Raw genomic sequence first — 18449 nt, 5'->3', positions numbered from 1 at the left:
TGCTCTGCTCTTGTCCTTTCATGTCTCTCATGTCCTCTCCCGCTTCTCTCCCCGGCCATTCTCCCCTCTCTTGCAGATAGCCCTGACTAGGTACGGTCTGCTGGCCATGTTCAGTCTACTTCTCTCCTGCTTCAGACTCTTCCAGACTCTGGCTGTTCTCTCTCTCATTTCTACAATAAAAACCTTCTCCGTAACCATACCATGGAGTGGTCATGTCCTCAGTTTACACAGTACCCTCCTTTGACTGGGAGAGTCCTGGGGATTGAATTCAATTTAACAGACTTGGAGGTAAGTGCCTTTACCATCTTGTTGGCCCCTAAAACTAACTCTTGTAGCTGATATTTATGGAGTTCTAAGTGTCAGAAAATGTGTCAAAGTTTTTTTTTTTGTTGTTGTTGTTTTACGGTCTTTAAAATTTTTAATTTGTGTGTTTATGTGTGCATGTACATGTGAAAGCAGTGCCCTCAGAGATCATAAGAGGGCATCAGGCTCTGTGAGTTCGAGGCCAGCCTGGGCTACCAAGTGAGTTCCAGGAAAGGTGCAAAGCTACACAGAGAAACCCTGTCTCGAAAAAAACAAAAAAAAGAGGGCATCAGGTCTCCTGAAGCTAGAGTTACAGGCAGTTGTGAGCCACCTAACATGAGTGTTGGGAACTGAACTCAGGTCCTGAGCAAGAACAGTGCACACTATTAATTGTTGAACCATCTCTCCAACACCAAAGATTTTATGAATATAATCTCATAAGACTCCTAAAAAAGTGTGAGAAAGCTACTCCCATAATCCTCAATTTATAGATAGAGAAATGTAAGCACTGAGAAGTTGACCTGAAACAATTATTTGTGTTCAGTTCATTCCATTCTTTGCCTCCAAGTCTTGATTATAATTCATTAGGAATATCAGATCCCTAATATTATCCAGATGCAGTTTCTCAATAGTCTAGTTTTATCATTATTCAGCTCTTGAGGTAGCGTAGATCTATCAGCCTGGTCGTGTTATATAACCAACAATTAAAATAGGGCCAAGCCAGTGATAGCAACACTTACTTAGTGCATATCCTCACTAAAGTATGTGTTTGGGGATGATATTAATATTACTGAATGAAGTTCCTTGGGCCTTCCAATGTTACAAACAGATGAGATAGCTGAGATTTTATATGTATTACACCGTGATGGCTGCCAGTCGATGACTCTCAAACGTTTATGTTCTATGTGCATCACAGCCTGACTAGCTAAATGCATAGTCCCAGGGCTGGAGAGCTGACTCAGGAGTTCAGAGCACTGACTGCTCTTCCAGAGGCCCCGGTTTTACTCCCAGCACCCACATGGCAGTTAACAACTGTCTGTAACTCCAGTCCCAGAGGATCCATTACCCACTTCTGGCTTCCTTGGTTACCAGACATGCTTGTGGCGCACAGACCTAACACGCAGACAAAACACCCATACATGTAAAATAAAGCAGTAATATTTGAAAAAGAAAATTGTAAAAAGGAGCATTAAGCCGGGCGGTGGCGCGGCGGTGGTGGCGGCAGCGGCGGCGGCGGCGGCGGCGGCGGCGGCGGCGGCGGCGGCGGCGGCGGCGGCGGCGGCGGCGGCGGCGCACGCCTTTAATCCCAGCACTCGGGAGGCAGAGGCAGGCGGATCTCTGTGAGTTCGAGGCCAGCCTGGTCTTCAGAGTAAGTTCCACGAAAGGCACAAAGCTACACAGAGAAACCCTGTCTCGAAAAAAAAAAAAAAAAAAGGAGCTTTAAGAAGCAAGACATGAAACAAAGGCTTTCGACCCTTTCACCTATCAGAAAAGCTGGAAACAGTTATTTGTACTCAAAAATAAAAACATCAAAACTTTTTGTAACCCAGCAACTATAAAGAAAACTTTTTTTTAACACAGAGAGATCGAGATCGAGATCGAGATGGAGATCGAGAGAAAGAGAGAGAGAGAGAGAGAGAGAGAGAGAGAGAGAGAGAGAGAGAGAGAGAGAGAGAGAGAGTTGATACTTTGCAGAAGTCAGAGAACAATTCAAGGAGCTGGACCCCTCCTACTAGAAGCTTAGCCTGAGGATAAATTTTGTAGCCTTCGAAGCAGCTTCTTCCTTTTGTTGTCTATGGAGTTACTTAATTGTTCAACAGTCTATTCCTCTGTAAAATGGAACGACAATCCCTCAGTACCCACTCAGTGCTGTGGGTATGAAAAAAGGGGATATGGGCAGAAACTATTTAGCAGGTTGTCTGTTCCATTTCACTGACAATTAAGGCATATTTTGCAGACTTCAGTACTGTGCTTTTCAGTTAATTCTGTACTACCATCGTTAATATATTAAGTTCAGCTTCTGTGTTGATTCGTTAGTGCTTTAGGGGTGTCCACGGGTCTCTAAATCATTCCTCTGGCCACAGTCACTGGTGTCCTGGGCAGTGACTATACCAGACTAAGCCTCAAATTGCCAAGCAAGGAATGTGTATCAACAACCAGATCCATTAGAAAACCTAGCTCCCAGCCTGGCGGTGGTGGCGCACGCCTTTAATCCCAGCACTTGAGAGGCAGAGAGAGGCAGGCGGATCTCTGTGAGTTTGAGGCCAACCTGGTCTACAGAGTGAGTTCCAGGAAAGGTATAAAGCTACACAGAGAAACCCTGTCTCAGAAAAAAGAAAGAAAGAAAAGAAAACCTAGCTCCCAGTCAGGTACCAGAAGAGCCCCATAGACTGGACAGACTTAGAAATGTTGCAAAGCCTTGGGGATAAACTTGATAGAAAATTAAAAACGAACAACAAAACCTAAGGGAATCAGGTGCAGAATGCTTGGGTGCTAACACTAGTGGGGAAATAAACTAGATGCTATGTCAGCCGGTGAAGCACTACAAACTGTCATTTTTGTTGGAGGAGAGACATCATCTAAATCATTATCTGCCTTTGTACCCCCATGGAAACCCTGCAAATGACATTTCTCTTTTGACTGATGCAGAAATTAAGCTCAGAATGGTCAGAAATTGCCCAAGCTTTCTTTGGTAATTAGCTTCACCACAATGATTCAAATTCAGGCTCCTTTTCTCGTATACCACATCTCATACAGAGAAATTGCATGTTTGCTCACGGGGACATCTACAATATTTAACCCAGGCACTTTAAAGTTAAAAAAATGAAGAAATAGCTGGGTAGTGGTGGTGCACGCCTTTAATCCCAGCACTCGGAGACAGAGGCAGGTGGATCTCTGTGAGTTCGAGGCCAGCCTGGGCTACAGAGGTAGTTCAAGGACAGCCAGGGCTACACTGAGAAATCCTGTCTTGAAAAAAAATGAGAAATCTAGAAATGTTTGGTATAAAACCACAACTAGATCGGAGGAGCGCAGCTTGGTGGAAGAACAATCCCTGGCATCACAAAAACGCAACTAGATGTTAGTTTTACCTCAATTTCCAGTTTTAGTTCAAGTTCTATTTAAATTAAACCTCAATAAAAAGAGGTGACACTTCTGTCATGGGTGAAAGTTCACATTTGTTTATGTCCTCAATGTTGTCTCCCCCACTGCACCAGAATGTACCTTCCAAGTCCCCTTTCAATCTAACAAGTAGGAGGCAGTTGGTGTGTCCGAACAAATGAGTGGTCCACCAGTGTCGATTACAGCCAGATGCTCATAGGCACATAGACACATTTAGGTTACAGTCAAAACATTATACCAATTCTCCCGAACGAAAAATGAAAGATTTCTTAACTGTGAGTTTCCTCCCTGTGAGCCTCAGCGGATGTAAGGCAGAAGCCCCGAGAAGTTTAAGGAGGCATGTATCTAGATCCACACTAGTAACATCCTGAGGAGATGGTACAAAACAAACATGCAAATAAAAACCATTGTATTTTTAGCAGGCTCCCAAGGTCTCATTTCCATGGCTTGAGAACTGCTGGGCATGGAAGAGCAACAACAGACCAGGACAGGATATGACTGTCTCCGGAAAATTCTGTCTTATGTCATAAAGTGAAAAGGCGGAAACCTTAGAAGAAGAAGCCAACGCAGCAGTCAGAGTGACAGACCTAGGGAACTGTTGTTTTGAGCCAAGGACGATGGAAGAAGATTCAGGGCTGGAGAGATGGCTCAGTGGTTATGAGTGCGTGCTGCTCTTGCAGAGGCAACTGTTCAGATCCCAGCACCCAAAGGGGAGCTTACAACTACCTGTAAGTCCAGTTTCAGGGAGTCCAATAACCGTGTCTGGCATCTGTAGGCATCAAGCACACAGGTGCTGCACAATACATGCAAATAGGCAAAACACCCATACACATACAATAAAAAATAAATGAATCTTTCACAAAAATAACAAAAGACTGAAGTCTCGAGTCAAGTAGATGGCCCAAAGTGTACAACGTCACCAATATGGAAAGAAAAAAGTCAAGAAATGGGGTAAAAGATACATCATGGGCTTTGAGCATATTTTTAGTAATGCATGAAAACAGAATGCAGACTTTTATGGATGCTTGACCTGTCCTTGAAGATCCAGATCAAAGGAGTGCCTCTCGGGGATGTACTTCCTAGTTTTTCTGGGCAGAGTCCAAAAATCCTCGGGGTGTGTGATTATGTTAGAGAAGTTCACTTATTGCACTAAAACCCAATGAGTGGACTAACTCCACCTTTTAGATTGAGAACCCCTTGAGGGTGGGATCTGTGTCTTTATTTTCATCTTTCATTCCCTCAGTTTTATTTAGAAATACCTAAAAATATTTTATATATTTGATTTTTATAACTTAGTGGGTTTGTGGAGTTTTTCTTTGATTTATTTTTTTAAAATTATTCATCTTTATTTAACGTATAGGAGTATTTAGCCTGCATGTTTATCTGTGCACCATGTACATGTCTAGTACCTTTGGAGGTGAGAAGAGGGCACTGGATCCCCTGGAACTGGAGTTACAGGTGGTTGTGAGCCACCGTGTGGGTGCTAGGAAGTGAACTCAGGTCCTCAGACAGAGCAGCAAGTGCTCTTAACCTCTGAGCCATCTCTCCAGTCACACGTTATTTATTTTTGAGCCAGGGTCTTGCTGTGTAGCCAACGCTAGCTTGGAAATCTCAAGGTCCTCCTGCCTCGAAATCTGGAGAGCATGGGTTGTAGGTGAGCACCATCACACCCAGCCCCAGCTTGCTGTTTTAATTAGGAGCTATGTCGTGGTCCCTTTCAAAACTCTAGCATCTGCCCTCCAACTTGCCGTTCAGAAGCGATCTGTGCTGCCTGTTGAATAAATGACGAGAGAGGAACGGGAGGCAGAGGGCAGTGAAAGTAGGTGAGTCTCTTAAGAGCAAAGGCAAGCTAGAGCAGTCACGGGTGCTCCGGAGCAGAGCCAGTGAATCGGGGCTTCCAGAGCCCGGAGAGGTGGTGCGAAGCACAGCTCTGGTTGCTGGAATCAGGACAGCCAGCTCTGTCAGTCTTCATGGAAGCGTAAGAGGATGGCTGTACCAGATCTTATAGCTCAGTCAGTCCTTTTAAACGTAAGTCATGAAGCTGGGGCCTTTGCTGACCATGAAGAACAAAAAAGAAGCAGTAACCGAGCCCGAAGAAGACCAGGAGAGTGTTGGCAGGAGTGCACTGGTGAATCAGTATGAGATCAGTAGGGCCTATGCTATATCCCCAGGCACTAACGTGAAATAACAGGCTGCACCTGTCAGTCATGCTAATCAGGACTGGTTACCAGACCTGGTCCCGGCAATCACTGAATCCACTGATAACTGTCTTTGGAACTCTGCATTCCCGTCTCGCTGTCTAAGATCCTCACTGCTAACATCTCCTGTTGTAGCCATTTGTCTTTTCCTTCCTAGACTATAATCAGTGGGAAGGAAAAGCTGTGTCTTATTCATTATTGTGTTGTACCTTACCACAGTGCTTTGTACATATCAGGCAGTGGATGTCTGCCTCAGGCATACGCCTTTATCACATCGTACTGTATTGGTTTACTTGATGGTCTCAGTATTTTCACCCTGGACTCGATGGGCTTGCATTGGATTCATTTTCGTTTCCTCCCAGTTTGGAACTTAGTTTTGCAAGCTTTTATTGACTTAAACTTCGTTCAAATAAGTGCATGAATGAAACAATGAATTAAAGGCAGTAAAATATGGGCTAGGGGGTCAAATAAAAAGACTACACATTGTTTAGCCACTGCATTTTCTCTTATATATTTATCTGTGTCATTGTGGCATCAATAAGCCTGTAAAACTTGGTGGAGGACCCATGATTTACATACAGTTTAAATGGAATACTCGTTGTGGATCTTCTTATGCAAATCTTTAGTCACTCCCTGGAGAGTAACTGGGGGCAAAGGACAGTGGAAGTAGATGTATCTTTTAAGAGTGAAGGCAAGCTAGAGCAAAGCCATGGATGCCCTAGAGCAGAGGCAGTGAATCAGAGGTCCAGAGCACGGGAGGGATGTGATAAAAAGGACAGCGCTAGTTGCCGAAATCAGGACAGACAGAAGGCTCGGAGCGGGAGCTAGAGAAAGGTTCCTTGAAGCTAAATGATTGATTTGTAGGCTCTCCTTGGGTTCCATCTGAATGAATCAATTTTAGACCACTATGGTTACTGTTTTCTTGGGCGTTGAAATCTAAGGTTGACCTTGAAAGGAAAAAATTAAAAATTGATGAAACACTATGTAAAAAGCATTGGATCCAGAATGTAAATCCACCCCCATTGCAGGAAAAATAGCTACATGAAAGACATCTTTAAAGGCTCCCTGGTTTGTTAGTGATCTTTTCTTTTCTTTTTAAAAATGGTTTTCCCTCGAGGAGGCCAGCAGAAAATAACAAAAGTTGACCATCATAATAAGGTATACTATGTCCCCAGGCATTATTCTCTTGTGATTCGCATATGTTAACTCATTTCTCACAATCTTTTGAGAGGGATACCATTGCGGTCTCTATTTTAGAATTGACAAGTCTGAGGGACCAGAGGTGATCAAGGTCATGAAGCTAGAATTGAGGGAGCTGAGATTCCCAGAAAATGGCTCCAATCTGCCTAAAAAGAGTGCGGGTTTAGGTATTTGGTTCATCTGTGTGGGTTATAAAGAAAATCACTCGTCTTTTTTGATTATGACAAGCCCAGCATTTACAGAGAACCAGCTATACATGCTTCAGCTGCATCCTTATTCTTCCTCACAATAAACTTGGGAGGTATTTCGTTCTCATTTCCAAGACCAAAAAACGAAAAAAATTAAGGTTGAGTGATTATAACGATTGGCCCGAGGATTGCCATGCAGACGGGCAAATTGCACTGTCTTTGCTAGCAGTGAAATCAGGCAAAAGGAGGACCCCACAGGGATAGCAGGAGAGTACAATGAAATAATGGATGTAAAAAGGCCTCGACGAACAAGTGCAAGGGCTAAGTAAGGCCTGTGCATTTGAGTCACTGGAAAACCGGTTCCCCAAGACCTGGTCTCAGGCTTTCTGGCCCCAACCCAGCGCCTTCTCCTCCCAGTGCCCAGCTTTCTCTTCAAATCTCTTTCTCGGTCTCCTCTGATCCTGCCCCCAAAGCCTCAGCCGAGCGGCAGAACGGAGAATAGAAGGTACGCGCGCGAGCCGGAGGCGGGGCCGTCGCCCCGAGCTTTTCGAGGGGCTGGTCTGCGCGCTTGCGCTCTACTTCGGCGGCTTCAACCGCCCCGGCTCGGTGGCCAATCAGAGTCCCCGGCGCGCTCGAGACGTCTTAACGTCCTGTGGGTCGTGTGCGTACGGAGGGAGGTAACGTAAGGGCGCTCGGCGAGCCCGTCTCTCCTCGAATGAAAGGAAACAACCCCCGGCGACAGAGCCCCGCTCTTCGGCAGTGCCGGAGAACCGACGCCCGCCTTCCTCGTCTCCCCTCGTGGGCGCTGTTCTCCCGTCGCCCGCCCGTGGGCCACGCTGGTGAGTTCCCCGCGGGAGCTAAGGGCCCCCCATTCTCTGTCTGGCGGGAGAAGACGGGGAGGATGGCGGTGGCCAGGCCGCCGCCCCTGCCCGTTGTTACGGGGGGACTCGCGGTGGTCTCCTTCATTGTCAGGGACCCCCAGAGGCGCCGCGCATTGTTGGTGCTCGCTGCAGAGGCTGGCGACCTAGTGCCTCGGGTGCGCTGAGGGACACGCTAGGCGGCTGCCTGGACTTCGGGGGAGGGGGCTTCACATCAGAGGAGGGAAAAACTGGGATGGGGGTGTAAAAAAACTATGCTGTTGCTTAGATCATTTTAGGGGTAAGGAGGGTGACTCCTAGTTTTGAAGTGTAAGAGAAAAAAATGGTTAAGATGGCATGAGGGTGAGCCCTACGGAATGAGGGGGAGAAAAAGAAAAACTCCTGGGCAAGGGGAATCGGGTGAAAGTGATGGATAAGGAGATGCTTTGGAGTAAGATCCTTAGAGGACGAACTCCTGGGGGGAGGGAGGAGTGGGAAGAAAGTGGTACGATGATATTTTCCTGAATTCCAGAGGCTTGGCCAAGGACAATCGGTGGGGGGACCCTCGACTTTCTGGCTGAAAGGAACCTGCCGAAGTGTTGGAAAGGAGGATAGTTTTTCGAGTTTATTCAGCGCCTTGGATAGAGGGAGATCTAGGAGTCTAGTGTGTGATTGGGGAATAAATAACGGAGAGAGTCCGCTCTGTTTCGTATCTGGTCCTTTATTACATGAGCGAACAGCACGGCGTTCTCCTGCAATTTCTGTTCGTTTCGATATTCTGCGTGAAAGTGAAAAACAAATCTTTTGATCTTTGAAAAGCCTTTAATTTCCTTCTAGTTTCTACGTAATATCAGGTCTTATTCATACAGTTCTAATTTTTTCACTACCCTTTGGCTTGAAACAACTGGAAAATTCCTTTAGTTTCCTTTTGAATAACCGCAAAAAGCAGTGCGAAGCATGTAATGATACCGTGCAACCAAATTCAGGTGCCCTTCCGGTACATCTCTTACTCATTTATACCTCTCCTCTGTAACTTTCCTGATAGAAAGGCTGTCTTATCTTTGGAGGATCACGCTTCTATCTGTACATTTCAACTGGCTTGCATGCGGAAGGGTTTTCATCTGCCGGAACTGCAGTTTTTGTTTTGTTTTGTTTGTTTTTCTGTGGAAAACGTTCTTTTCGGCTACCAGCCATTGAATGAGCTCTCCCGTTGGGTCTCGAATGCCCTCCTTGGTTGTTCAGGTGATTTTTCTACCTCGGTGCTTCACTGAATCTTGAAAAATCAGGAATGCATTCATTGTTTCCGCTGTGTTTTTCAGACGTTTAAACAGTGTTTTCTATAAAGATGTTGTTGTCTCTGCTTTAGACATTATCTTTCTTTAAAGGGAAAGGTCTCATTGTCGGGGTAAAGTATTAAACTTTGAGCTTTGCCTGCTCTTGAAAATCTTTAAAGTCAAAGTGCTAAATAGCTGTGGATGATTATGAACCCTATAGTAATGATGCTTGAATGTCCTTATTCTGCTTACCCCAAGACCACAAATGTGACAGCAGTAGATAAAAATCTGTATTTTTATGATAGACAGTTTTGCTAGGCGTCATTGTTTCCATGATGGTCTCTGCCGCTGCATGTTTTATAAGGCAGATGTAAAAAATCAGCAAGCTATGCACACATGCATTATTTGAATTTTAGTGGAAAAATCCAATTAGTCATTACATAGCAGGGCAAAAATTTAATCGTTTGTTGCACATTCGTGTGTTTGTGCTCACTTTACAAATAAAATATAAACTAATTACCAGGAAATACATGAATATTTAAAAATGCAAAATTAAGTATGTGTTTTCTTTTAGATTTTGGAATCTCTAATATCTAGAAAAGCAGGTTCTGAAAATTAAGATGAACAGTGTGCCTGTTTATTAGTGAAAAGAGGCAATATTTAATAAGGATAGAATTTAGGGGCCTAACATTTCAGAATCAATTTTGGGAATAAAGAGTGATTTTTTTTTCCCTCTAGGATTTTTGCTTATCTTAAGTCAGTTTTTTTTTTTTTAAAGCCAGTGCTAGGATTGCATAGAGACAGCACATTAAAGATGTCTATGAAGATTCGATTTATAATGTACCATCCTTTCAGCTGGCCTGGATGACCTGGAGAAATGCTAAATACATCATGGTGACTTCACAGTGCCTGTTATTCATTACGTGATAGTAAAGGAAACTCATTTAGAACTCCAGTAGCATATCTGGGTGCTATTTATGAATCTTGGTGTTTTTGCATAGCTCTAAAAACTGGAGCAGCTATATTTTTCATAAAGCAACTGGACACATACTTGCCTGAGCAAATGCAAACACACTTCCCCTTTTGTTTCTTTTGTTTCTCTGTTGTCCTTTTTTTAATGCTGAAAAATTTGCTATTTTCAGTCAGTTTCATAGTTTCTAGCCAGTGTTCTGAAATCGGTATATTGAGAAGTACCCCGTGGCACTTGGGAGACTGAGGGATTTAAAATTATAGATAGCATTAAGAGTTCGTTAAACCATCAAAGCAGAGACGGCAAGACCTTTGAAGTCTTGTTCAAAAGAGAATACTGGATATAAATTAATGAGAAGAAATGTTTTCTTTGTGGCTTCTCATTACATTACATCAAGATGATCCACATTGAATAGCTCTGAGTGGTTGTAGATCCCGCATCACCTTGCTGCTACTGCTGCTGCTACTGGTGAACAGATGCTTCTCAGAGCTAACGACTGAGTTGTTAGTGAGCCAAGTCTCTAAACACAATGTCACGAAAATGTTCAAACCTATGTAAGTGGCAATTTAATAAGCGAATTTGAAGACAGAAGTTTGAGATCTATTGATTGTGATGTATGTTATGCCAACCTGGGCCTGAGCTGCTTACTCCCATTAATTGGGTGAATTATACAAATCAAAACACTGATTTGAAATTTGTTGAGTTGGTGGCATTGAATGATCTGTGTTGAGAACGATGATGCAAATCTGTAGACTTCTGTGTTACAGCTTTTCTTCCCTTTTTTGGTTTGACTGTACAACCTATAATTATAATCTGATCAAATGCAAGGCTCATTCAGAAGAATTTTCCTTCCACTGCACAGTATTGCTAACTTATCTATAGGAATTATTGCATGTAGAAGACCACTGTTGGTTTGGCTTTTAATAAGCAGACTTAGGATAATTCTCAAATAAAATGGTTTAGTAAATATTAGGGTCCTAATGGCTGCATTTTATGGCACAATATTAGAAACTTTACTATTTCATTACATGGAAAAGGAACAGAATAGCAAGAATTTGAGGTCATAAACATGATTTTCTTAAATTTGAACTTTTTAAAATTTTAAAAATAGTTGTTTCAAAGTTACACTTAATTTTATTTCTAATACTTTATCAGTATGTGTGCTGGAAGAAATTAAGCAATTAAAGAATTCAGTTCTCTTAATATTCTATAGTTTTCTTTGTAGTTTTAAATTGTTCTTAGGTCCTTATCATTCTATTTCCTTGATAGCCATCTACTTATACTTGGAAAATATTTTTTACTATTAGTTATTAGAGGATGCTTTAATTTTGGGGTTTTGGTTTTCTGTATGCTTTTTGAGACAGGGTGTCACTTTGTAACCCAGAGGGGCCTCAGACTCACCTTGTGGCCCAGGCTGGACTCATGCTCTTTTGCCTGAAACTCCTAACTGCTGAGATTATGGTCATGCACCACTGGCACTGTGGTGGCTATGCTATATATACATTTGTATCTACACAAAAGTACTTTTATCCACATATCTCCTCATTTGAATTCATTTTGATTTCTCTCACTCTAGACTTGATTTCATTTTCTACTTCCCTCTCTTAATATGTATTATATCTGGAAGGCATCTTGGGTTTTAGTATTTATCTATACTAATGCTTAAGTAACTCTATTAAAACCTAGGTCAGACATTAAACTACTTGCATGGAAATGTATAATTTTTTAAATGAAATTAACCATTTTGTTGCCATTCTTCTTCTCTGTAGCATTTCTTGAGGCTTAAAGTGGCATTCTATAAGCAGTTTAAAAATCATGTCAAGCTCAATTGAACAGAAAAAAGGGTCTACAAGACAGCGCAAATGCGGCTTTTGTAAGTCAAATAGAGACAAGGAGTGTGGACAGTTACTGATATCTGAAAACCAGAAGGTGGCAGCACACCATAAATGCATGGTGAGTATGTTGGCATCGATGGAGAGACCTCAGAACCATTCCTGAGGGAGAATCTCAGTAACACATTAGTATTACTGAATATGAAGGCAAAAAATGCTGTTAAAATTTTAAGAAATGGTTTAACACTGTGCAATGTCATTTTAATAGAAAATTCATTTTTAAGTTTCATGTCTTATTCCTTGTCATGCTGTAGTTATGTATGACCCCTAACATGATTTCACATGTTATTTATAGCTTTTTTCGTCGGCCTTGGTGTCATCACATTCCGATAATGAGAGTCTTGGTGGATTTTCTATTGAAGATGTCCAGAAGGAAATTAAAAGAGGCACAAAGCTGGTAAGTTGGTATTTGTGCCTCGTGAACATAAAAATTATTTTAAACTCACAAAGAAGGAAATTACTTACTTTAAAGTGTATTACTCTGCAAATTTTATATAATTTTAAATTGTGGGTTCTTTTTTATTTTCTGGCCAGTAAAATCCAAAGCTTGATTTGTTTACAACTCAAGAAAAAGGAGTGAATCAATATCTATACTATTGAAATATTTCTTCTCAAAAGGAAAATCTTAAAGGCTGTGATCACTTACAAAACAAATAATTTGCTTAATTTGCATGTACCACTCAAATGTATTTTTCATAATTCTGGTATGTCTTCCCTTTTCATCATAAAATTAGTATGGGTCATCACAAACTAAGATGACAGTGCCTCCTCAGCAGGAAAATGATAACTCTTGCTAACAAAATGTTGTTCTGTGGTTTGGCTCTATGACACAGCATTTATGACTTTGGATAACTTTTGGTGAATTTTCCAGGAGTTTTTCCAAAGCTGCACTAGAGTTATGTTCCTGTAGTTATCTTCACCACCAATAACCAGATTGGCAAGATGTTATATTGCTTCTTGGGAAAAAGTAGTGTCATCTCCATTGGTATTTACAACACATGACTTACCATGCAACATTAACGGATAGATTTTTTTTCATTTGGTTGTTTCTTTTGCTTGAGCTCTTTATTGAAATTATATCCATTGTTGTAGTAAGATCTTAACTGTAAACATATGTTATCATTCCAGCCCTAAACTGTATGTAATAATAGAAAAGATCTTTTTTTAAAATGTGATTTTTTTTCCCTTTGGTGGTTTTACATTACTTCATAACTGTAGTGTGCTGTTTTTTGTTTTGTTTTATTTTGTTTGTTTGTTTTTTGAGACAGCGTTTCTCTGTGTAGTTTTGGTGCCTGTCCTAGATCTCTGTAGACCAGGCTGGGCTGGAACTCACAGAGATCCACCTGCCTCTGCCTCCCAAGTGCTGGGATTAAAGGCATGCACCATCACTGCCTGGCTCTGATTTTTTTTTTGGGGGGGGGGGGAGTTTCGAGACAGGGTTTCTCTGTGTAGCTTTGCGCCTTTCCTGGAATTCACTCTGTAGACCACGCGGGCCTCGAACTCAGAGATCCGCCTGTCTCTGCCTCCCGAATGCTGGGATTAAAGGCGTGCACCACCACCGCCTGGCCATGGCTCTGATTTTTTTTTAAGAAACAGAACATCTGTGTTTTTATTTCCTGGTCCTTCAAACAAATTCAGATGCAACAAGAGAATGCTGTTTACTTGAAAGTAGAGTTGTAACCCTTATTGCTTCATTTATTCCTTGTCTTTATATGTAAAAGCCCATCCTGTTCTTGATGTGTTAGAGCTTGCACCACTTAACATGCCTCCTGTAGTCAGACCAGGTATGGTATTGGCCCCTGATAGTGAAATAGTATTAAGAAACTCAGTGCCTTCTTTTTGCATGTTACATGAAGCAAAAGTACACATCTGTCAGTGCTGCTATAGTCAATCGAGATTCAATGCATTTGAACCTGTTTGTAAATAAAATACCAGAACTTGATACAAGTTTTACTATTAGAATTTTTTTGTTTTGAATGTTATAAAGTAGGGTGTTGATTTTCCCTCCAGATATAGTGTGCTATATATAACTCAACTTGTTCCTTAATCTAGTGAGTGGAATAATATTGAGGGTTAAAAGCCCAGAAATAGTAATAGACTTGAGCTTGGATCCCAGCTCTGTCACTAACTGGCTGAGCCTGAATATGTTATTTCCTTCCCTAGCCATGTAGTCTTGTTCAGGGGTAATGAGCATACTTGCCCCGCAGAGTTACTATTAGGATTGAAAGAGAATATACAGGGCTAAGTGTGGTGCTCAGCACATACTTAAGACTTGATCAGCAGTAGCCCCCTCTGTACTTACTCCTTACAGATAAAAGTAAGATCCTGCTAATGTCATTGAAGACTTATGAAAGAAAGCATGCTAGGCAGACAAGTCATGACATCAAATATGTTTTGGTACTTGAGATTGAACCACGGCCTCAAAGATGCTAAACATATGCTTTCCTTCTAAGCAACTCCTCCAGCCCCATGGCCTTTTTTTTCTGGATAATTACCACAGACACATTAATGTTACCTTAGACAAGTCATTAGCTTACTTGTCTTTTTGCCACCTATCAGTAGATACTGTTTTATCATCACATACTAAACATCAATGACAAAATTATTATAAAAGGTAGAAAGATTTCCCATAGGCTGGTGGGATGGGTCACGGATAGGAACACTTCTCAAGCTTGTGCACTGTTGCCAAGCACTAACTCACTAAGAGCTAGGATTTGTTTGAAAAGCTACTTGACACCATGGGCATCTTGAATTGTGGAATGGTTACAAAAGAGGAGTGTACCATAGCTTAGACTGTTTTCTTCTTCCTTCATCCAAAATGTTAGAATTTAAATTACTTATACAGCGAATTGGAGAGCAGCATTTGTGTTTCACTTGGGAATAACCTTTTAAAAATTAATTTTTTGTTTTTATTTTATGTGCATGAGTGTATGTATGTATGTATGTGCACTGTATTCATGCCAGGGGCCCATGGAGTCCAGAAGAGGGTGTCAGATTCCCCCAATATTGGAGCTGCCATGTAGGTACTGAGAATGTGGATCCTCTGAAAGAGCAAAGTGCCCTTAACTACTAAGTCACCTTGATGGCCCCTTAAATTTTCCCCTAATACTTATTTTTAACTATGTGTATGTTTACATCTGTGTAGGGGTATGTGCATATGAATGCAGTTTTAACCCATGGAAGCCAGAAGACATTGGATTCCTTGGTGCAGGAATTATAGGCTGTTATGATATGCATGCTGAGAGCAGAACTTGGATCTTGTGCAAAAGCAGTATATGCTCTTAACTGCTGAACTCTCTCTTCCAGGCCCTGAAATAACTTTAGCTTTCAGTTTCCTTCTTTGCTTAAATTGTTTTCTTTTTAATGAGGTACTGCCAAGTAACTAAAATTCTTGATTTTAGTTTTCTTTACTTTTCCCAGTGTAGATTTGTCTAAACAATAAAAGAACCACAAGTCAAATAGGAAAGAATAAAAAATGAAGAGTTTTATATATCTAAACTACATATAAACCAAGTAACTGGCGTCCCTGGTCAGCTTTTTAATGCATATGATCCTGTGAGCCTTTTTGCCCTGGCTTCAGTTCATGCGCATTTTGAGAGGAAAAGGGTTATGAATACCCACTGAAACGATCAAAAGCAGGAGCCCAGGCTCCTGAGTGCGTTCGTGGCAGATTTCAGTCAGTACCTGATGTCGTTTCCAAAGGTGTTCATTTGCCCCATGGAAGAGGGGCAGGCTCAAGACTTGAGGTGAACGGGTGCAGGTGGCTGGATGGGAGTCTTGCAAAGGTGGGAATGCTCTGGAGAGCAAGAAGTGCAGGGATGTGACTCCTGGCAGCCATGGGCAGTCTTTCACACTTTCATATCAGCTTCAAGGATCAGAGGGAAAGCTATTTTGTATGAACATCTCATTTCCATTATCTTAAGTATACAGTTAAGGCCCAGGATGTATGATGAGAAAAAGAAAAAAAACTGTTCTTCCAGTTTAGTTAGTTATTTTTCCGCAATGCCTCCCAGTTCTCATTGAAGACATACAAAGACACCACATCTGCAGCCTGTGCCAGGTATGTTTTTGTTGTTTTTGGGTCAGGGTTTCCTGTGTCCCGGGCAGACTTCAGACTTAACTATGTAGTTGAGGATGAGCTTGATTCCTAATCCTCCTGACTCCTCTTCCCAGGTGTTGGGATATTATAGGTATGTGCTACACTGACCTGTAAAATTTATCCTCAGTTGTCTAGCCATATAGAAAAATATAATTTCCAAGTAAAGTTATTAGTTCCCATTGCTTTTTTGAATTTCTCATGAGACGTGAGTGTGGTATTTGGAGAATGTATTCTTCTTTCTGAAGCTACTTGGTAAGATCACTAAGATCTGCACTGATAGTTACTTTTACTAATTAGTACCTGTGTCAGATGGAGCACAGATAGCAAAAGACTCCAGGAGGTCATGTAGTTCACCTTCCTTACCCCTAGGCAAGATTACCTAAGTCACACTCTGTTCTGGTGTTAGGGAATTGTGATTCTACTCAGGTCACATGAAATAAAAACAGCAATATATTTGCGAATCTCATTCTTCTGTAATTCAAGTGTATCTCTTAATTTCTGTTTCCATTAAAGAAGTATTTAGGTTTTTCCTTCTTTTTATTTAGAAAGAATCCTCCCTAGCCGGTGGTGGTGGTGGTGGTGGTGGTGCTGCTGCTGCTGCTGCTGCAGCACACCTTTAATCCCAGCACTCAGGAGGCAGAGGCAGGTGGATCTCTGTGAGTTCAAGGCTAGCCTTATCTACAGAATGAGTTCCAGGACAGGCTCCAAAGCTACACAGAGAAACCCTGTCTCAAAAAAAAAAAAAAAAAAAAAAAAAAAAAAAAAAAAAACCAAAAAACCAAAAAACAAACAAAAGAATCCCTCCAATACACAATGACCATCCTCACATGATTCCCAAACTTGTGTATTTTCAAATGAGAATTTTCTGCCACACACCTTATGAACTCCCCTGAACGTTTTGTACTTTATCTAGTAGTAGAACTAGCTGACACTTACTCATTGCTCAATATGTGTTAAGGACTAGGCAAAGTATTTTAACTACATGATCCTAATTAATCCTCACAATCATGCTGCAAGAAAGGAAAGAAAGTATTCATCCTTGCCTTTTTATACGAAAGGAAACAGGCTCAGAGAAGTAAAGTAACATGAGTGTCTATGGTCATGTAGCTAGTATGTGGCAGACCTCAGATTTGAATCGTAATCATCAGGTTATCCAGCTGGTCTTTTAAGCTGCCTCACCTCAAATCATATTTTAATAAAGTGTGATAGTTTTCTAATAAAGATTGTTGATTTTAGGGCACACCCAGACTCCTATTGCTTAATGTATTCCATCAGAAGCATTATCTTGCTTACTGTTAGGACAGAACCTTATACACATCCTGGGTAAAAATGGTCTATTTTTACATTGAAGATATTTTTTGTAGGCTCTGACCATAAGACAACTCATTCTCTAGTCTTTACTCAGTAGCAAGGGAGCGCATGGCACTGCAGAGGTAGAGTGTCCATATTTAGGATCTAAATAGATAACTCCTAGTGTGTGTGTGCTTTCTTTTTGGGAGGGCTGTTCCCTATTTAAAAGCTTAAGACTTCTTTCTAGAGATAGTCAGGTGTAGGAATGAATGTAGGAAATGCTGTGAGCTTTACCAGATTAGAGTTGAGTAAGACTGGTCAGAGGGTTTTTTAAATATCAGACAAGAATTTCAATTCAGAATGAGGCAAGGCAAACAGGATTTTTCTGGAGACAAGTTATGTACAATAGGCACTGTGGAGAATGAAGTATAATGATTGCAATTTCCTTCCCTGTTCTATGTAGATGTCCTGCAGGCACTTGAAACTCAATCTGTCCAAACCAGTATTTATGACCTTCCACCCTGAAATCTGAGTCTCTTTCTGAATCCCTTCCTTCAACCCCTCCTTCCACATCTGTTATGCGGATTCTGTTTCCGAGGAGCCTTTGTCTTTTCTTACTGCCGCCCTCTATCAAGCTCCATCTTCTCCTTTTCTAGTAAACATAGCACTGGTACTTGCTTAACTGCTTTGGACAGCTACTGCCAGGCGTGTGAGATGGTTCAGCTCTGGTAAAGGTGCTTGCCACCAAATCTGACAACCCGAGTTTGATCCCCGGGAACCACATGGTAGAAGGGGAGAAGCAATCATTCCTGCAAGACGTCCTCTGACATTGGCCTGTGTGTGTGTCTGGTGTGTGTGTGTGTGCAGACACACATTTAATTGTTAAAAAAGCTCACGGTACTCTCCAAACTATCCGGAGACATGAGCATGACATTGAGCAATGCTGTCTTAATGTGCCTTTTCCAGCCTCTTCTCTCCTTTCTTGGGTTTTCAGACATTCCCTCTGTGCTTTCTTTCACTGCTACTTCACAAAAGTTCTTTTTATGTGGCCAGATCAA

At 41.6% G+C, this 18449-nt stretch overlaps 1 protein-coding gene across 1 annotated transcript in view; it reads left to right on the top strand.

Annotated features, from left to right (window-relative positions):
- The first annotated feature begins 7637 nt into the window (after positions 1–7637).
- The window catches only part of Phf6 (PHD finger protein 6), a 42882-nt gene continuing 32070 nt past the window's right edge, over positions 7638–18449 (top strand). Inside the window, exons 1-3 of the mRNA XM_006982288.4 lie at positions 7638–7848; positions 11880–12063; positions 12298–12399. Coding sequence (XP_006982350.1) covers positions 11926–12063; positions 12298–12399 — 240 coding nt within the window. The 5' untranslated portion in view covers positions 7638–7848; positions 11880–11925. The remainder of the gene's footprint in view (positions 7849–11879; positions 12064–12297; positions 12400–18449) is intronic.

The sequence above is a fragment of the Peromyscus maniculatus genome, chromosome X, assembly GCF_049852395.1.
Source record: "Peromyscus maniculatus bairdii isolate BWxNUB_F1_BW_parent chromosome X, HU_Pman_BW_mat_3.1, whole genome shotgun sequence".
NCBI lineage: Eukaryota > Metazoa > Chordata > Mammalia > Rodentia > Cricetidae > Peromyscus > Peromyscus maniculatus.
This window is presented reverse-complemented; position numbering and strand designations above follow the sequence as displayed.